General features: G+C 41.0%; 1 protein-coding gene across 3 annotated transcripts in view; it reads left to right on the top strand.

The window, feature by feature from the left end:
* Positions 1-17,710: 17,710 nt before the first annotated feature.
* Positions 17,711-21,742, top strand: part of STOX1 (storkhead box 1) — a 44,380-nt gene continuing 40,348 nt past the window's right edge. The window contains exon 1 of one of the 3 annotated variants that reach the window (XM_074374111.1): positions 17,711-18,148. In XM_074374111.1, coding sequence (XP_074230212.1) covers positions 17,839-18,148 — 310 coding nt within the window. In that variant the 5' untranslated portion in view covers positions 17,711-17,838. Of the gene's footprint in view, positions 18,149-18,169; positions 18,260-21,742 lie in introns of those variants that run through there. The other 2 variants (XM_010951675.3, XM_045514228.2) reach the window with 2 other exon arrangements.

The following is a 21,742-nucleotide window of genomic DNA, read 5'->3' on the forward strand; positions in this document are numbered from 1 at the left end:
AATTTTTAACCTTTGAGCTACTATTTCCAGAAGAGAAGCAGCCAACCAGCCAACACTGTAAGAATTAGAACTTGGAATAAAATGAGAATTCTGCCATTCTACAAAACTAAACCTTAAAAAAAAAAAAAAAAAGCTAATCCTTTAGCTCCACTGTTAATTTGTTTCTGTTTTAATTTAAGACTTGGTCATCTTTAACTCTTGATTGCCTGAAAGCTCCAGCAGTCTGCAGATAAAGATCACCTTGGGAAACTGAAGCCCAGAAATAAAAGTTATGACCCACAAGCTTCTTTTTATTTTTTAAATTTTATTTTTAGAGGGGAGAGGTAATTAGATTTATTTATTTATTTTTGGAGGAGGTACTGGGGATTGAACCCCGGCCCTCGTGCGTGCTACCCATGTGCTCTACCACTTGAGCTATACCCTCCCTCTGACCCAGGAGCTTCTTGCTTTCCCTAACATTCAACATTGCTTCAGCAGTACTCTTGTTTTAAATTACTAAGAATTTGTTGTAAATGCAGACCAGTTCCTATTTCCCGGGAACCAGTCTTTATCTGCTTGGATAGGACAAAAGATTTTGAGGTAAGTCATTACTTAATTTGATCCCATTGCCAAGATTATGAGGTTGCACATACACTTCTGTTATGATTATTGAAAGAATTGGCAGTTACTCTGTGATATACCTATATCCAAAACAGAACTGGAGAAAGTAAAATGCTCAGGTGTCACAGTGTAAGCATAAGAGATAGAAACCTGATAAAGTTATGGTGTATGGGATTTAGTCAGTACAGACAGGAAGGGTTGATTGATCTGGCATACGAAAATGGATTATATTCCAATTAAAAATTTTTTTGAAAAGAGGAAATATGAGAAAAACAAAACCTTAAAAATTCTTTTTAAGAATTCAATCTTCAGCTCCATTCAACATTAAAAAAAAAAAAAAAAGCACTGCGTTGGGGAGGGATAAATTAGCAGTTTGGGGTTAGCAGATACAAGTTACTATATATAAAACAGATAAACAACAAGGTCCTGTGTAGCATAGAGAACTATATTCAATATCCTATAATAAACCATAATGGAAAAGAATATGAAAAAGAATATATAGATATATTAATCACTGTACACCAGAAATTAACATTGTAAATCAACTACAATTTTTTAAAAAGTGCCAGTGCAGGCCAGCTGTGGTTTAATGGTGCTTACATTGACAGTAAAACTCTTTGTTAAACTTCTTAAAATAGCAGAGTTGAAGTTTAACCTGCAGGGTCAGAGCCACTCCTGTCTTGTACTGTTGCTAGTAGTAACTACTTAAGTGCCACCTTGCTCAGTTCAAAATGTTTCTCTGTTGTAAAGAGACTATTCAGTATTAAACTTTAATATCAGTTACTTTGAGCAAATGTATATTATCCCTAAGTGATGTAATCCCACAGATAACCACATTCTTTCAGGTCATGATGAAGATTCTCATATCTTTACTAATATTAACCTTCAAAACAACACTCTAAAATGAGTATGGTTTTACATGCGTATTTTAATTGAGAAAATGATAGAGGAAATATAAATCAGTACAAATAATGTTAGAATAAGAAAATATGACAACTGAAATACTGTGTAAACAAGATAGATATTTGTAGTTACAAGGTAGATATAAGAAATGATACTTTGTAAAATCTACATTTTATAGTAAAATGTATAATCTTAATCTTATTTCAGTATTGTTCTGCTCCTCTTCTATCCCAATCCTTACCCTAAATCATCCTTCACTCAACCAGCATTTAAGTTCATATGATAGGACTTTCCCTCATCCTCCTACTTTACAGGTGAGAATACTGAGGCAATAAACCAGAACTGTGGGACTCACCTCAAATCATACATGTATACACTTAAGAAGAGTGTTTGCCTGCCAAACTGTGTAACACTAGCTGAAGTCGTTCCCCAGCTTCATAAAGTGAAAACATTTGAATTGCATTTCTTAGTTCTCATGATAGATATCAAATAAAAACATGATGTCTTGGATTCTTTTCATAATGAACTGGAATTCAAGAGAATGTAACTAAAAATTCTTGAGAGCCTATACTATTTTTGGAAAAACAGTTTAGGACAGATGCAGTTTAAGAATTGTAGTGGGGTGAGGGGGTACAGCATGTGCTTAGTGTGCATGAGGTCCTGGGTTCAATCCCCAGCACCTCCCCTAAAAACAAACAAAAAACAAACAAACAAACAAACCTAATAACCTCCCACTGCCAAAAAAAAAAAAAAAAAAAAGGAACGAGCCACCGAAGAAGCAGAAAATAATTCTTGTAGAGACCTGGGTTCTATCCCGGAGATAGAGCTGGAGATAAACCAAGCCATCTTCACCATTTGTATGATCTCTGACCTAGCTCTTACCGAAGGAGGATCCTTCAAGATGAAATGGGTGAAAGGTGCTGTGGTAGCAATAGGTAGAGGACCCAGATCCTAAAGGGCCTTATGTCAGTGGTCTTGAATTCTGAGAGCTGAAGGAAGATACTCCAAGAGAAAGCAAAGGAAGTAACATTGAAAGCCATTTGAGATAACATGACGGAAGGTTCCCCAAGGAACTTAGGACATAAGTATTAAAAAAAAAAAAAAAAGAACATAAGCAAAAGACAGATGAAAAACATGAAATCGTTCACAAAAATTTCCTCCAAACAAAAGGCTTAAATAGTTCTCTGTGATCTTTATGAAATCTTCCTTTTTTAAAAGGCTGAAGAATTATGAAAATGCATAGAAGAGATGGATAACAAAAGAGAAAAAAATGAATTGGCAGAGCTCATGAAAGGAATAGAAGTCAAAAATCCATACAGAGAAAATCACCTTAAAAATCCACAAAAAAAACCAGGGTGGGAGGGTTTTGGGTTCAATGCCCAGTACTGCCATTAAACAAACAAACAAACAAATCTGATTACCTCCCCCATAAAAAAAAAATCAGTAAAAAACCAAGTAACAAAACTGGAAACCAGAGACCTCACAGGCTTGAAGAAATTAAACAAAATAAAATAGAAAATAGTACATTAGGTTGAATCGTATAAACTTACAATGTCCAATTATTTTTTACCTACAAAATAGGTAACTTCTTATGGTTCAGCCTAACACACTTTCTATTTATTTTCCATATGAAATTGCTGATATTTGATTATTTTGGCCTACAAAAAATGGTGTTTTCATATGGTTCAACCTAATAAAAATGATGCTGGAGGAAATGATAGTCAACAGAGGAAGGAGAATTCTCTGCATCAGCTCTTAATCACAAAACAATAGAGCGACTTCTAGAATCTTCCAAGGAAAAGTAACCCAAGAATTTTATAACTAACCTAGTTATTATCCTTTAAGAATAAAGGCAAATATGGGCAGGGGGAGGGTATAGCTCAAGTGGTAGAGCGCATGCTTAGCATGCATGAGGTTCTGGGTTCAATCCCCAGTGCCTCTGTTAAGGGGAATAATAAAAATGATGATAAGGGTCAAGATAGAGGTAAAAAATCTAGCAGACAAGGGAACTGTGAAAATTTCATTTATAATGTCAATTTTTAAAATCTTAATAAAAAATAATATAATGAAAACTAAAAGTGTTCTAATTTCCCATCTTTCAAAATAAAGGAACATCAGATACTGTCCTTTGTTTTCTGTTTTCTGTAATTTTAATTCAGTCTAGAGAATTCTTATTAAAATAACTCCAGTGGTAAATAACAAAGGTTGTAGAGGATGTGGAGAAAAGGGAGCCCACATACACTGTTGGTGGGAATGTGAATTTGTACAGTCACTGTGGAAAATAGTACGGAGGTTTCTCTAAAAGCTTAAAATAGAACTACCATATGACCTAGCAATTCTACTCCTGGGTATAAATCTGGAAAAACGCAAAAACACTAATCCAAAAAGATACGTGAACCCCAATGTTCATAACAGTATTATTTATAATTACCAGCATATGGAAGCAACCTAAGTGCTTGTCAACTGATGAATGGATAAAGAAGATATGATATTGAGATATACACATATGTACACACACACAGAGACACACACCATGGACTATTACTCAGCCATAAAAAAGGATAAAAATTTGCCATTTGCAACAACATGGAAGGACTTGGAGGGTATTATGCTAAGTGAAATAAGATAAAGAAGGGCAAATACTTTATGTTATCACTTATGTGGAATCTAAAAAAAACAAGCTGGTGAATATAACAAAAAAGAAACAGACTCACAGATGTAGAGAACAAACTAGTGGTTATCACTGGAGAGAGGGAAGTGGGGGAGGGTCAAGATAGAGGTAAGAAATTAAGAGGTACAAACTACAACGTACAAAATAAATAAGCCACGAGGATATATTGTACAACACAGGGGAATATAGCCAATATTTTATAGTAACTATAAATGGAATATTACCTTCAAAAATTATGAATCACTATGTTGTACAGCTGAAACTTACATAACACTGTGCATCAATGATACCTCAATTTTTAAAAAAGCTAAACTTATACACACACACACACACACACACATATATATGCCAGATGTCTGTAAACTTTATTATTTATGGAAGGAGACAAAGTATGTTATAGTTAAGGATTTAAGGTATGTATTTTAAAAAACACAAAAATGGATTATGGTAATCATTTCACAATATATGTAATTCAAATCATGCTGTATACCTGCTATAGGTCAATTATATCTCAATAAAACTGGGGAAAAAACATGAAAAATAAAAAAAAAGAAAGAAAACTCTGGTAGTAAGAAAAATCTGAAGTTCAACAATTCATTTTCAATTTATCCAAAGTAAAATTGAGTCTAATACTTTTTTTAAAACTTTTTATTTGGAAATAATTACAGATTTACAGAAAGTTGCAAAAATAGTATAGAAAGATCCCATTATACCCTTCCCTCATTTCCCCTGGTGGTTACATGTAACATAGTTATAGTACAATGTCAAAACCTGGAATATGACTTTGGTACAATGTGATACAAAGTTCTGTCTACTTTTTTTTCTTTTTTTTAAGACTGAGGAAAAAAGAGGCCATGCTGGGTCCTGTCCTGCCCTTCAGATCAAGGCAGCCATGGGTGTTTCTGTGACAGGATGAGGTTGCTTTGTAGTCCTCAGAGTTAGCTGATCCCTAACCACCTGGAAACTCTGGCAACTCATGAGTCATCTCAGGCCAGGCACTCAGAGCCTCAGTGCCTAGAGCTCCAAAATGTGAGGTGGGTGTTGTTGCTGTTTGTTTGCAATTTTACAATTTGAGATAATTCACAGAACATGATAGTTACTCTAAAAGAGTAAGTGTAGAATTCACTGGTTTTTAGTATACTCAGGGCTGTGCAACCATCGCCGCTATCGTGTTTCAGAACATTTTTATCACCCTAAAAAGAAACCCATACCCATTAGCAGTCAGTCAGTCACCATTTCTCTCTCCTCCCAGCCCCTGGCAACCACTAATGGACTTTGTGTCTCTGTGGATTTGCTTAGTGTGAACATTTCATATAAATGGAATCATAATGTGTGGCCTTTTGTGTCTGGTTTCTTTAACACTTTGCATAATGTTATCAACATTCATCCATGTTGTAGCATGTGTTAGTACCTCATTTCTTTTTATGGCTGTATAATATTCCAGTGTATAAATACACATCATTTTGTTTAACCACTTATCAGTTGAGGGCTATTTGGATTTTCTACTTTTTGGCTATTATGAATGATGCTACCATGAACAACCATGTAACAAGTTTTTGTGTGAACGTATCTTTTGATCTCTCTTGGGCATATACCTAGGAGTGGAATTGCTGGATATGATGGATAGACAGCACTGTATAAGTTTAAGGTGTACAGCATAATGACTTTACTTACATATATTGTGAAATGATTATCACAGTAATTTTAGTTAACATTCTTCATCTCACATAGATACAGGAAAAAAAAATGTTTTTTTTCTTGTGATGAAAACTCTTAGGATTTACTCTTTTAACCACTTTCCTATACATCATACAGCAGTGTCAACTATAGTCATCATATTATACATTACACCTCAATTACTTATTTGTCATATGACTGGATGTTTTTACCTCTTGATCACCTTTATCCAATTTCCTCACCCTCCACCCCCTCCACTTCTGGTAGCCACAGATCTGATCTTTTTCTATGAGAATGAGTTTTTTTTTTAAAGATTCCACATTTAAGTGAGATCATACAGTATTTGTCTTTCTCTGTCCAACTTATTTCACTAAACATAAGACCTTCAAGACCCATGTTGTCATAAATGGCAAGATTTCCTTCTTTTTTATGGCTGAATAACATTGCTTATCCATGATAGCTGGGTACAGGAGTTGTTGTTACTTCTGGGTGGCGAGGGGCTTTCAGGCTCTCCACTAGGCCTGAAAGTGGTGGGACATCTTATTATTGCTTTCCACGTGGCCTCCACTGACACTGAGGAGGGGGTGGCTTTGTAACTGCTGAGTTACAGTGGCAGTCCTCACTCTTTACCTGGGGAGGGAGGGGCACTCAGCACTGCCTGGTAGGGGCAGAAGTGCAAGTTTCCCACGTGATCTCCACTGAAACTGCAGGAAATTGGGGGTGGGGGCTCGCCACAACTCCTTTATCAACACTTTTGGAAGCTGAGGGAGTTGGGACACATCATTACAGCCTGGCAAATGTGGAAATCTAGGCTTTCCAACTGGCCTTTGCTGGTGGGATAATAGTGGGGTCACAGTTTTTTTCCAGGATGTTTGGCTGGAGTAGAATGGTTAGTGTGTTGAAGACTCTGTCTTGCTAGGCTGCCCCTTTGCTGGTCCTTTAGCTAGAGAGAGCGGGCTTTTCTTGAGGTGTTAATTTTGTCTGTGTCTACTGGCATTTCCAGGTGGCTGACTTTACTGGTGTCCAGTCTGGGATATACAAAGTGAAAAGTTCCAGGGAACTAATCACTGTGGTATTGTTCTTGGGACTTGAGTCCCTAGCCAGCCATCTGCCAGTATATAGTAGCTGTACCTTGGGGGAGATATACATATATATGAATATGTAAATCTTCCAAGCTTTTTAAGTTATTATTAAATGGAAAGAACAAAGTATATCTATTCCATCTTCCTGAAATTAAGTGTAATATTTTAAATTTAAAATGTTATCTATAATGATTCCATTTTTCTAAAATTATTTCTGTCTATATGTTTACCTAGAAAAATGTTCACCTTTGTAAAGATGATCATTTCTGGGTGGTAGAATTTCAAGTGAATTTTTTTGTATGTTACTTAAATTTTTAATAATAAGATGTATCATTTTTCAGAAATAATAAAGGCATTCTTTTTAAAAAAGTATGTAGTTTGGGGGAAATTTGGGAGATATTAATGACCCCAAAGAAATGTCTACAACCTAGAAAACCCAATAAGTTCTTTTACTGAGTGATCGTAATCGATTAGGTTTAAAAGAATTTCTTTTCCTATTGTTCACTAGTGTGGTTTACCTTTTGGCAATCTGAATGTCCAAGAGGGACAGTTTTCTACTTTAAAAAGCAATTCTTGGCTTCAAATTCATTCAAGGAACATAGACACTATGGGTGTACATGGCCTCTTAATATTCAAAATATAAACAAAATTTTAGGCAAATTTGAAAAGGCTACATTGACATAAAAAACAAATCATGACATTGTGAACATATTGATTGCCACTAAATTGTTCATTTAAAAAAAACAAGTTTGATTTATTTAGAATAAGCAATTTATATTATGTGAATAGCACTTCAGTTTTTTAACTTATGAATTCTTTCAGAAAACAAACTATGCCCTCTCAAAAAAATAGTTTTATTCTTTTTGTGAAATGATCCACCAAAGGGTTTAAGAAGTAAGCTCTGCTCATCTTATTAAAATATTGCAGTATGCACATTAAAATTTTATTTACAGGAAATTTTTTGGCAATCTTGTATAAAATAAAGTTGCCTTTAAAAGAATATTTTCACTTGTAAGAAATGTGTTTAAAGAACTCACTGGCCCTTGGAGATGGGTCTTTGATTTCCTAAAGAATTCAGAACTCTGAAGTGGAGGGCCTGGTGTTTTGACTTGAATTCCAAGGAAGCTGATTACTACACATGGCTCTAATAAAGTTTTGCCATAAATATCTGTGGGAAATCTGAGGGTAATCTTGTGGGCGGGAAATTAAATTTGCAGGGCCCGTTAGCTGTTTACCCCTGAAGTGTTAGGTCCCCTTGTGGTAAATGAGGTGAATTCTTTGACACTTTTTCTAAGGAGTCTAGAGAGCTCTAGGGATCGGTAAGAGGGCTGCCTTTCACTTTCTAAGCCCTGGTTTGAATCTAACCAGGTTAACCTTGTGACCCTGAATTGTTTGTGTGAATGAGGTGGTGATCTCAGTTCTGCCTTAAGGAAACACCTTTCACATCCAAAGTGGCACTAATTGGTCTCCTTGTTGACAGGGTTAGCTGAGAGGCTCCTGATTGAAAGGGCAGTGAGAACAAACTAAATCTCCCACCTCACTCAGTGTGTTAGCTGGAGGACATGTAGGGCACCTGTCAGTTCTCCCCTCTCCCAGCAGCATCCAACATGCAAAGCAACTGGGTTGAACCAGGAGGCCCAGAAGTCCTCCCATTTGTGCACTAAGAGCACTTTCTCTATCTCTGGCCCTGTTCTGTAAAGCAGTCTTGACACATAAAGGGCTGTAGACCATGATTCTGCAAACTTTTTCTAGAAAGGACCAGAGAGGAAACATTTTAGGCTCTGCAGACCATATATCTCTACTGCAACCACTCACCTCTGCTGATGAGAGAAGCCACAGAGGATACACACATGCACTGTGTGCCGGTGTTCTGTCCGTAAGACCTCATGGACAGTGGAATTTGAATTTCTTATAATTTTGACCTGTTTTCACCTGTCAAGAAATAGTAATTTTCTTTTGATTTTTTCCCTCCAACTATTTAAAAATGTGAAAATCATTCTTAGCTTGCAAGCCACACTAAACAAGCAGTGGGCCACATTTGGCCCACCACCCACAGTCTGCCTATTGCTGCTTTAGACAGAGAATTGGAAATCTCCCTCCCTTCCACTCTTGGCTCAGACACTAACTAGCATGGGGCCCTGGGCACCCCCTTAACTTTTGTGGCCCTTAGTTTCTTTATGAACTGTGTTTTGGCAGAATGGGGAGGAACAGAAACAGATAAAACAAAGTTCCTTTTAGCTGTAATAATAGATTTCTTGATTCTATTATAGGAGCAGAAATCAACCAAAGCAATGTTATGTATGCAAAAATGGAAATTAATTTACTTAAAAGAAACACATGAATCTTAATATCCTCAATGTAAATCTCTAATATGAGGAACAATGTCACAGCTCTGACAGTGAGACCAAAATTTGTAGCTTCCTAGCTATTTAAAGGCTCATACCACTTCTTTCTATTTTTCCAGTGCTGTTCTTCATTCCTGGTTTTTTGTTTGTTTGTTTGGGGGGGGGTTGTTTTTGTTTTTTTGGTTTGCTTGGTTTTCTTTTTGGTGGATGAGGAGAATACAATTCCAGAGTTTATTGAAAAACAGACATTTTTCTTCTTCAGAGATGTTATTTTAAAATATTTATATTTTTGTGTCTTATTGGCAAGTGTATTTTACAAGCACTCTGCTACCCAGATGTATCTTATTGTAGGAGGTGATCATTGAAGTTTTGTAAATATTTTTTACTGAAAAGCAGAAAAGAAAACCACCAAATAACTTATTCAATACATTTATATATATATTATATATCTATTTATATATATATATAGATATATAATATATATCTATATATATATAATACATATATATATATTTAAAGGTGGAGGTATTTTAAGGGCATATTCATTTCTTTGTAAATCACATTCTATGTATCTCTTCATTTCTCTTTTTGTTCTTTGTGTCAGATAGCCAGTGTTTGCATTTCTAATAAATTGTTTTACATTCAGTTTGTTCAAAGCAGCAGTGACCCAAAAAGGCCCACACCTGCCATTGTTTTGGCTGGCATGCCTCTTAGTCTCTTTTAAAAGTTATATTCTCTTCTCCCTCACTTTGTTTTTCTTGTCATGCATTTGTTATAAAGTCTCTGAGGTTTTGAAAAACACTAGATTATAAGCTATCTGAACTAATGGAAACTCATGTTTTATCTGTGTATCCTCCTTTATTACCCAAGGAAGTGTCTGGAAGTTAGCAGGCTCAGTAAGTGTTTGCTCTTGTATTGCAGTACTTCCATGAGGCCTCATGTTTCATCTGGATCCACTGTAGAATGTTGAGTGAACTACATCTATTTAATCTTAAACTAGAATTGATTGGTACTGAGTTGAACATCTAGTCCTCTAGTACCACACTTTTGTTCTTTATCATCTTGTTCAGGGAACAATTTCCCTGCCTTTGAGCAGTGCTGGGGGGTTCTAGAGGATATACAGATAAATAAAAGTTAATCCTGAATTCTTGCCGTTAAGAAGCTTAAATAACTGGTAACAGGTAGACTGTCAGGAGGGGGAAAGCAGCAGTTTGTTTCCTGATCCATGATGATTTCAGTGCCTTAGCACCTACTCTCCCCTCCCCCCATAAGAAAGCAGAGAAGAGAGACTTGTGCCTAGAAGGCAGGGGCCTCACAGGAAACAGAGTTCCTTTGAGATCTGAGCACTTGGAATGGGGCCAACTCATTTTTTATCGGATTTGCATGTAAATAGTGGGATATGAGGCCCAGCTTTACACCCTCTGCTGTAATGAAACTGAAGGGAAGTGGTTTCTCCTTTAAAATCCCAAAACTCGATTTGGCATCTCGCCTTAGGTCTCCATATTTACTTTCTGGTGTCCAGGAAAGAGGTAATCTGATTTTCCATGTTTCAAATAATAGGAATTTTGCTGACTTGCTCTGGCTGCAGGGCAGTTAGTTGCATGCTTTCTTGACAGGCTGCTGCTCTAACTTTCTTTCCAGAAGTAATTTTTTCCAGCTCTGAGACCTGCGCTCTGACCCTGAGTTTAATAAGGAGGCGGAGTGATGGAGTCTGCTCATTTTGGTTAGAAAGCTTATTGGCTTTAATGGCTCCAGTGCAGAAGAGCCAGCTGCCTTTACCTCCTTTAACTCAAAAATTATTGGGGCCTCTTTTGTGGGGGTTGGGGGGGCTCTTTTTAATTGTAGAATATTTGATAAGTATGGAAAATCTTCAAAGAAATAAGAATTCTTATAATTTCAATCTCTAGAAATAGTTTCTGTTAACGTTGTGATAATTATTCCAGTTCTGTCCTCCCCAGACAAAAATGGAATTATTGGGTATTTCAAATGTTTTATAGATGTTAACTCCTTTAACAAAGTAGGGAGGGGCAGAGTGATGGGAAGTTTGTACTGGCTCCTGATAAAGACTCTCCTTGACCCAATTGTATATAGTCAGGTTCTTCTGAGCCCTCTTTTTGACCAGGCCTCCATCTTGGGCCCCGTCCTGTCTTCTGCCTGCCCAGCCCAGTCTTTGCAAGAATATTGCTAAGTCAGCTTAGTGTGAATCCTTCACCCTTGATACCTGATCAAGTTCTCAATCCCCTACCCTTGATGTATAAATCCTTGAGGCAACTTTAGCAAGAATCCTGTTAGGTCAGTTTTGCAAGAATCCCCTTACCCTTGATGTCTCCTGTTAGTAATTTTCCATCTTCACTCTGACTTGACTTCGTCAACTCTGCTCCTTGGCAAAAAATCCCCAGTTTCTCTGTTGTCTTTGCTTTGCAGCTGTCTTTGCTGTCCAGACTTTGCAATAGTCTTTTAAAAATTTTTTATTTTGTTTTTTTTTGGGGGGGGAGGTCATTAGGTTTATTTATTTATTTTACTTATTTTTAATGGAGGTCCTAGGGATTGAACCCAGGGCCTCATGCATGCTAAGCATGTACTCTACAACTGAGCTATACCCTCCCCTGCAATAGTCTTGAATAAAATCTTCCTTACCATTTTAGCAAGTGTCAGAATAGTTTTTTGCTTTTGTTTTTGTTTTTTATCACTTCTCACATCAGAATCATGGGGTTTCTGGTATTCTTAGGCTTTTAGTGTTCCAAGCTAAGGATCTTTTTTCCATCCCATATTTCTTTCTTCTTTTGGCCTCTTGCCATTGAGAAGATAAAGAAGCAAAATGTTTAAAGGCAATTCATTCAGAATCAGCTTTGGGGATCTGGCTCTTAGTCTCTGATTTTGCATCCCTTAGTACCTCATTGCGCTCAATGATTATTTAAACTGCATTAGGGTTCCTACTGCTGGGCATGAAAGTAGAACTAGAATCATGAAGCTGGAAGGGACCCTAAGAAATTCTTGAGGTTGGGGGAAGGGTATAGCTCAGTGGTAAGTAGACTGCATGGTTAGCATGCGGGAGGTCCTGGGTTCAATCCCCAGTACCTCCTCTAAGAATAAATAAACCCAGTTACCTCTCTCCCCACCAAAAACCTAAAAATAAATAAATAAATAAACAAATAAACCTAATTCCACCCCCCACCCCCAAAAAAATTCTTCAGGTCAGCCGAGTATTTTCACTCCCATTTTACAGATAAAACTACTGTGGTCCAGAGTCTTGTCTAAGTTAAGCAGCTAAAATAAAGAAGGTAATGTTTTTTCTTTAAAAAGAAATGACATTAAACGTCCATCCTTGACCCTATGTCCTTTTCTCTGTCCTTTGAGTAAACAGAGTTGCTTAGGATACCCTCACATTTCCCTTTGAGAAATAGAAACAAAAACCTCAATCACCTATATTCCAAAAAAATTTTTTTAAGTCTCCAAGGCTTTGTTGCTGTTTTTCTGATAAAGGGAAGAAATGTGCTGGAGAAGCAGAAATGGTCATAATAAGGAGAACCCAGATATGAAATGCTTTCTCAATCAGCCTTAAGTATCAAGGCTTGATTTTTCTGTGTTAAGGGGAAAGAAATTTAGCCTGATGAATTTTGGTGGGGAAAAAAAATTTGAGGTGGTTAATCCTCAGTATAACAGGTATGTTGTAAACAGACTCCAGAGAAACCACTGAACTCTAGACGCCTAGCTGAATGAGGCCTAGGTGGGCCTGTTCCTTGAGGCTTTGCCCCGGGGCACTGACTGTTGGACACCAAGGTCTTCCTGTGATTCATCCTCAAACCAAAAATGGTTTTGTGCATGGTGACATGAGCCTAGCAAGAAAGCAAGAAAAGCAGGAGTATCTTGGATCAAGCAGGAGTGGAGTTAGATTTGATTCAGGTGAATCAAATCAAAGGGCTACTTGCTGGGTCATGGAGATGAATCAGGCTGGAGCCTGGCCCAGAAGGAATCTCAGGTTGCCTGGTGAAACAGGTAACTAAATATTGCAGCCTTTAACACACGGGTTATAAGAGGGTTAACAATGTTCCCCAAGAACAGATTTAATCTTCCGGGATGTGTCACAGGTTTTATGAGCTGGCCTTTGTAGCATAACACCTGGTGGAAAGGGGAAAGGCCTTCTAGGCAGAGACTAGTGTGAGCAAAGATGTGGGAGCCCATTTGGGAAGGTGTGTAATTTTGAGTAGCTGGAGCCTAAGATCCTGGTATGGACTGGAGGAGGCCAAGGGTGGAAGTAGAGATGAAGCTGGAAAGCAGGCAGGAGTCAGGGTGTAAAGAGCATTGAATGCTCTTCTTAGGACAGAAACTAGGCAGATGTGAGTGTCAAATGATTCAGTTCATCTTCTCTAGCAATTATAGTGTAGCAAGAATGAATCTGTTCCCCTTCAGGTCCAGTTCTCTAAACCAAATAAAATCAAACTCCAAATTCCATTTGCCAGAGTTGGCCAAAAAGTCATGACCATATTTTGGGAAGTTCACTCCTTGGAATTGTCAAAAATAAGAAAAAGCTTGCAGATTTACATGATACCCAGAAAATGGGGAAAGGGGCCCTGGTCTTTTTCCTGGGGTGCTCATTATAGTTACCTTGGTACCTGCTGCCACACATTACTTATGTCAAGGGCTGCTCCTCCACTTCCACTGACCACCAAGTTCTGAAGGTCAGTGTTGGTTCAGAGAGACCCCCACAATGGTCCTGACTGCATTGCCTCAGAACCCCTCTCACTGTTGTTCTCAAGACTGATGCCTTGGACTATAGTCTGCACAAGTCCTGGCGTCTTAATCTTCCTCAATGGTCTTGAAGCCCAAAAGTTCTTTACAAATCCTGTCCCATGAAAGGCCACTGTGCTTTTAAAGTCAAAAGCAAACTGGATGAGCTAAATAAATCTTCACAAAAATGTGGTAATGGGAGAAGCAATGTATGTGCCCTTAACAGTGACTTTGGACACAGTCTTTTCTAAGGGGGTGTTGTCTGGGCAGGAATTTCAGGCCTGATAAAGTGGGTGAGAGAGGGATCATCTGAAAATAAGAGAGAAGAAAAGTGAAGTAAATTGTTAGCAATATTTCCTCTGGAGAGAATCATTTGGACAGTTGTTATCCTATTTCTCAAAATGACCAGAACTAATCTCTTAATGTTCTCATATACCTTCTCGAGAGTATTTTTTTTTAACAAGTATTTGAACGTGGTAAACACAGTGAAAAATAAGCCTCCCTTTTACCCTGTCCCCTGTTCCTCTCTCTGGGGGTGACCACTGTTATCACCAGCTTCTTTAAAAAAAAAACTTCTATTGAAGTATAGTCAGTTTACAATGTTGTGTCAATTTCTGGTGTACAGCATAATGCTTCAGTCATACATGAACATACATATATTCATTTTCATATTCTTTTTCACTTTAAGTTACTACACTATGTTGAATATAGTTCCCTGTGCTCTACAGTATCAACTTGTTGTTTATCTATTTTATATATAGTAGTTAGTATCTGTAAATCTCAGACTCCCAAGTTATCCCTTCCTGCCCATCACCAGCTTCTTATGTACCCTTCCAGAGATCTTCCAGCCACACATGACTATGTGTGCCCATTTATTTTTTGGCTGGGGGTGGGGGGAGGTTAGTTAGGTTTATTTGTTTGTTTCTTTGTTTTAATAGAGGTACTGGGGATTGCACCCAGGCTCATCTATGCACTCTACCACTGAGCTATACCCTCACCACTCCTCCTTTTTTTTTCTTTCTCTCTCTCTCTCTCTCTCTCTTTTTTTTTTTGCTTACTATACCTGATATTTACTTTTGTTTTTTACTGAAAATATCTATCTGGGATATTGTCTTGTATCAGTACATAAAGTTTTGTTTCAATCTTTTTAATGACTGCATCACATGCTGTTTGGATTTATACATAGTGTTAGAATTTGTCCTTTCTCAGGGATAAAGTTCACTGAAAACACACAATTGAAAAAAAAATCCCTAAGAAAAGAAAAGAAGAGAAAAAATCCCTCTATCCTGAGACATTTTGGGTTTAATTTGACTATTCTGTGCCTCTTTAAATGGAGAATGATAACAAAGCTGTCTTCTAAAATGTTTGTGTTCAGGCTGCAGTGACCTGAACAAAGATGGAAGGCCCTTGAGAAATTCCTGTTTCCCTAGTTTTGCCACGTAATACAGGCCATTCAGGGTGAAGGCCTACAGTTTTCCATTTCTTTGAAGACATGTTCCATTTTGTAGCAATTTGGAAATATCTGGAAGGTAGTTGATCCTTCAGGAAAACAAATGACTATGTAGTTGACTGTAGTTTAAAATTTTTTCTCACATTGTTAATTGGACTAGCTTAAATAAGATGATCAGGGAAATTTTGCACATCTGAATGAATGTTTCCACAGTTTAATAAGACAGTTCTACTGCATGATTTCAGGCCAGGAGTCTACCTGCCAGCCTTCTTGCAGCCACAGACCTTGCTGGTAAGGACATGGTTGTCTCTGTGTATTTCCAGTTCAAATTCCTAGAACAGAGAATCAAGCTCAGGACAACTTTTCACACGAGGCCACAGGTCCAATGAGTCAGGGTGATAGTCTCCCAGTCTGCTGCTCTAGCCGGGTGTGTGGGCAAGGAGACACTGGGATCTTTGCCTCACCATCTATTAGCTTTGTCCTCATGGGCAAGCTACCTAAACCCTAAGCTTTTGTTTTTCTTGTGGAAGATGGGGCTCAATAATATTACCTCTTTCAAAGGATTAATTTTGAGGATAAAATTAGATCACACATGTAAAACTTTTAGTACAGTTCTAGGGATAGAGTGAGCTGAGGATAAATGGGAATTATTACCATCATTATTATGGAAAAGACACTGTAGTAGATGCTAGAGATATGGGGATAAGAGCCATAGCTTCCCAGGTTGGGAACACAGGAAAGTCATCCTTGATACTGCAAGGTGAGTGCCATGATAGAGAGAACTCCATGATGATAGAGGGAAGTTTGGCCGTCCCTGTGCAGGTTATACAGACATAGACATTTAGTTCATTTGCGCTCTCTGCTGTATTTATCCATCCATCCATCCACCCATCCATCGCAGAGTCAGAATTCAGATGTGAGATGGCTGTCTCAGGTTTGCATGCTTATTTGAATTGAAAATTGTCTCATATTTATTTGTCATAGGGAACCCTGACTTAGTGGTTGTCTGACTCCATTTCTCATTATCTATGTGACTGGGAAACAGTTCTTAATTCAACCTTAGCTTTGGTTTCCTCATCTGTTTAAAAAAAAAAAAGACAGAGAGATACTAATAGTAGTTAACAAAGAGTGGTGAAATTAAGGCCCCCACCATAAAGTGTTCAATAAATGTTAGCTATGGTTATGAACAATATTACCATCATTTATGATGATAGACTCACTAGGGGCAGGGCACAGCTTATCTCAAGTTGTTGTAGTTGTTATTGATGACGGAGAAGCTGAGGGAGTGGGAATGACTCCCAGGTCTTGCCAAGCACCTCTGCTCCCTCATCTTGTGCTGATTGTAGTAATAATGCCCTTCCTCTCCGTTTCCTTGTTCTTTCCTGTGCCACAATCAGGGTTCCAGCCTTTCCACCCCTCAGCATCTGAATTGTTCCTCATTGCTCTGAGGCACTGGCTAGAGTCTATTGTGTCAGACCACAAGCCCTTCTCCCTTCACTCCTGGGGATTCTTTTCGGAATCTCCATCTCAATCCAGGGCTGAATCCCACGAATTTCACCACTGCGCCTCCCCAGACAAAACAGGTGTCACCTCTGGATCACTTTCCGTCCCTTACAACTTTAAGTCTATGGGATATCTCAGGAGCGGAACTAGACCTTCGTAAAGTTCGTAAAGTAATAGATGAAAAAGGTCCTTAGAATCGAGTCCCAACCTCTCATTTTATAGGACAGTAAACTGAGGCTGAGAGAGAGGGGAAGGAATTCGTGTAAACTTATTAGGAGCAGACGGAGACTCAAACCTGGCTCTTCTGACTCCCATCCCCATAGTCTGTCCCTCGTGGCCTCTCTCACTGGGCTCGACCCCCAAAATCAGGGCGACGGTGGCCATTCTGGTCCTCCTGGCTCTGAGGAACCGTAGCCGCCGTGCCGCTCGCGCCTCAGTTGGAGGCTGCTCGGCTCTCCGGCGACTGAGCAGCTCCCCTAGGTCTTGGAAGAGCCCCGGTTGCAGGGCCCATAGAGTCAAGAAGCACTCCGGGCCGCCGAGGAGCTGGGAAGTGAAGGGAGTCGCCTGGAGTGGGAGGTGGGGGGCGGTACTGGGCGGGCAGAGCCCTGGCTAGGGTGTGGAGAATGACCTGGTAAGTCAACACTTGGAAACCCCTATTGGGCGCCTGGCGGGTGAGAGCAGTGGCCGTCCCCAAGCTGCGAGTCCCGCCCCACCCCCGGCCCGCTGAGCACATCGACCCCGCCCCCTGGAAACCGGTTCCCCGGGCAGCCGGCGCCGCGCGCAGTAAGCCGATCCCTCCCGCCGGCCACAGCCACCAGTCCTGCGCGGCTGCCGCGCCCGGCGATGCGCTAGGCTGTGGGCCCCGGCCGCCGCGGCAGCATGGCCCGGCCGGTGCAACTGGCGCCGGGCTCTCTGGCGCTGGTGCTCTGCAGGCTGGAGGCGCCGGAGGCGGCGACGGGCGCTGAAGAGCCCGGCGGGCACGCCGTGTTCCGCGCCTTCCGTCGCGCTAACGCGCGCTGCTTCTGGAACTCGCGGCTGGCGCGCGCCGCCTCGCGGCTGGCCTTCCAGGGCTGGCTCCGGCGCGGGGTGCTGCTGGTGCACGCGCCTCCCGCCAGCCTGCAGGTGCTGCGCGACGCCTGGTGCCGCCGGGCGCTGCGCCCGCCGCGCGGCTTCCGCATCCGGGCGGTGGGTGAGTGCGGAGCTTGGAGGGGAGGGTGCTCCGCACAAGCTCCGGGGACCGAGCTCTGGCCACAGGGTCGTGTGCGGCCGACGCTCAACTGTGAGACAGCGGAAGCTGGCGGTAGGGGGATAAGGGTTGGGAGGCCAGGCTAAGTGGCTGGAGAAGGGCTGTCCTAAGACGTCCCCTTCTGCTGGGACAGCAGCTTCGTTCCCCAGGATAGTCCTGGGCGCTGCCCTGGGCCATCTCCAGGGTGTCTCCGTTTCTCAACTCTTTTAACCACTGGAGTGTACAGGTTCCTGGTCGAAGGAACTTCCTACTTGGGAAAGTGATGCTCTAGACAGAGAGGCTTTGGGCCCGGGGAGCTAGAGCTGCCCTCGGAAAACAGGGGCCTCTGTCTCGGCTCCATGGGGGCTCTTAGGAAGTGTACATAAGGGAATGGCCAGAATCTACCGATTGTGAACTGGTTGCTGCTTTTTTTTTTTTTTTTTTAAATTACAGACTTGGAGCAGACAGCAGGCTGTGGTTTTCATGCCCTGCTGTACTCGATGATATGGTGGTCTTGGATCAGGGTCTAGCAGAAGATTTGAGGTCATTAACTGCTAGGGAAAACGAAACGACAAATGGCCCTCTGGACACATCCCATCCCATTAGCTAAATAGAGAGAATTTCTCCTTTTCAGTCTTTTCAGAGAGCCCGTTTGTTAGGAGGGAGACAGCAGCTTTTCACAAGTGTAAAATAGCTTCTCATTTGAGGACTTAAAACGTTGCACCACTGAGTGGTCTCTGACATCCATCAACGGTGGGCATCAGCGCCCTGTAATAGCCTGGTTCTGTCTGTCTGCATTTATGTTGGGTCATGAGGACCGTGCGATGGTGTGCTGTTGACAAGTCACCAGTTGTTCTGGTCCTAAAATTTGACTCTTAACGAGGAACCCCTCTCTGTCTCGGTGCATAAATCATCCTCCTCCCCCATCTGAGGAGAAGGAGCAGCAAATAAACATTATTAGTCCCCAGGGGTAAGGGAGCAGGGTAGCGTGAGGCACTTGATGTTGTGTATCATCTGTTCAGAGATGATGACTCCACATCCCAGGCCAGTGAGGTTAAACCTTGGCTTCTCATCTCCATGCATTCAATTCTGGGTGGTACCTCTACCCCTTCCCCTTTTTCTTCCCTTAAAAATGAAAAAGAGCTCATTTGCAAAGCCACATACACACATTTCATCTCCTTTTGCTTGCAGGAGTGAGTGAAGAAAATAGGTTTCTGGCTTTGATAGCAGTGAGCCAAGTAGCTAAGCCAAAATTCTCCAAGGGGAAGGGGTTTTTCAGACAGGCTGGATGAAAAACTCTTTTCAGTTTTGTGTCCTCAGTTTTCTGGTTTGAACTAGCGGTTCTCCCACCCTCTCTCAAAGGGTGAGCATAGAGTACATTGCAGAGAGGGAGTGGATGGAGTTGGGGTCCAGACCTGAGGGTGAAATAGAGCAGGCCTGTGCTAAGCCAGAGGCAGCCGTTGATACCGCTGCTACCTGGGGTCCAGCCAGCAGGGGTGAATACTGATTCTTGCATTGGTCCTATTTGCTACCATCTGCAAGATGCAGTGGACAAAGTGAACATGTCACCAGGTGCTCTGATTCTCCACCCACTAGGTAGTGCTGCCTCACTGCGCAATTCAGGATGTGATGGACACTGTATTCTATAGAGTGTTCAATACAGTGTCGTCTTTACACTGAATCATCTCCCCTGATGTGGGTCTCTTGGCAGGAATGCTTTTGAGGTTTTTAACAGAGTCCTGATGAGAGTTTGGACATTTAGCTGGAATTGCTACAAAACCACCTGTTAGGACATTGTGAGGAGCAAAACAGGGAAAGATCTTTGATGCTGGTCAGTGGATGCACATGGAGACGGAGGTTTGTTTTGAATAGAGTTGCTAATTACTAGTCTAGCTTGGGGGGTTCTTGGGTCAGATCTAAGGAGAGGAGGCATCAAGGCAGCTCTTGAGCCATCTCAGAGTCCCAGAGCGTGATGCAGGCAGGAGGAGCGATCTTCCTCCAAAGAAACTGGAAGTTTCATGAAGTCCACTTGCTTTCCTGAGTCTGGCAGCACTGGTTTCCAGAAGTGAAAATAAGCTTCCAGGAAGGCAAAGGGAGAGCAGCGGTGCACTATTGCAGATTCTCACCCCATTCTCGCTGTTACTTTGTACAAAAGAGCAAAATGTTAGAAAAAGACATAAAGGATCAATTTGGACTCTTTGCTGTAGTTTTTTGTTTGTTTGTTTTTTTTAAGGCTCATTTACTCCTGCATAAGAGCGTTTGGGTATAGGGAGTGTTTCTGGCCAGCTCGAACAAAATGTAGGGAGGGATGGCCATCCAGTTTATGGGCTTCTGGACGTGGGGCTCATGGGGGCCTGGTAAAATATGAGGAGGGAGTACTTTGGCCAGGCAGACAGGAATGACCTGAGCTCCAGAGGCAGACCTGAACTTAAGGCCTGCAGGAGTTTTTTTTTTCTACATGGTTTGTGCCTTTTCTTTCCCCTCTTCACTTTGTCTACCTCACCATTTCTTCTGGTGAGAAAAATAGTTCCCAAACTGAGAGCATTTCCCTGAAAAGGGGACAAAGGGTCTTTAGCACAGTTACCAGGAGCTAACTTTTTTTGTGCTCCAATCCTCAAGTGTTTTTTTTTTTTTTTCTTTAACTAGCAAATGAGATTAACAAATGAAAGGAGGCTAGAGGGAGTTCTCTGCTTCCCAGGCTGAGCCACTGCAGGTGGTAGGGGTAGGGGACACCTGTATTTGTTTGGGTGAATCAGTTCTTATTCTGGGACCACACCCACTGGGGAGGTGAAAGGTTAATGATGGCTTCCTGGGGTAAGGGAGGGAAGGCCACTTGGCCAAACAAGTTTGTTCCCTGAAATTTATAGCTGAGATATCCCCAACTTTTTCACCCCCAGCATGGACTTTCATCTTTCTTTTCATTAAATAAAAATGCCTGTGGCTTTTTCAAATACTTGCTTCATTAATTTATTCATATACCAGGTACTATTCTATTTTCTGTGTTGTAATGCATCTTTCATTCAGAGTTCCATGTACTCAAGGAGAAAACGGAATCAGCCTGTTTAGTTCATATTCAGTTCACAAAGGGATAACTGAGTGGGAGGCTATGCTCTGGAAGCTGGCTGGTTCACACACAGCCTTCTCCATCTCGTGGTGACATGGGTGGGTGCTGTGAGAGCTGCCTCTGATTTAGATGGGCAAGAGTTCCCTGGTGTGTGCTTTGGTGGGCACTGAAGATCAGGCAGGTCAGGCTGGTGAAGGGGAGGTGATGGGAGGGTCTTCCCGCTTCTCATGTTGCTCTTGCCTGCTCAGGGCAAAATTGCAAGTGCTCTATGGAAGAGGGCACTGTACTTTTCAGTATCTCTTCTGGGATCTGGTTTGGGAGAGAAGGAACAGCTCAAGGGTACCTGGTACCTGATGGTACAGCAGTTGGGCAAACATCTGAAATGTTCTAACTTACCTGCTTTTGGGAATGGCATAGGGGTGTGTGTAGAGATGGTGAGGAGAGGGAGTGGTCCAACTCCTATTCTGCCTTGTTCTTAAAGTCCTAGCATGAAT

This window comes from Camelus bactrianus, chromosome 11 (genome assembly GCF_048773025.1).
Source record: "Camelus bactrianus isolate YW-2024 breed Bactrian camel chromosome 11, ASM4877302v1, whole genome shotgun sequence".
Classification (NCBI taxonomy): domain Eukaryota; kingdom Metazoa; phylum Chordata; class Mammalia; order Artiodactyla; family Camelidae; genus Camelus; species Camelus bactrianus.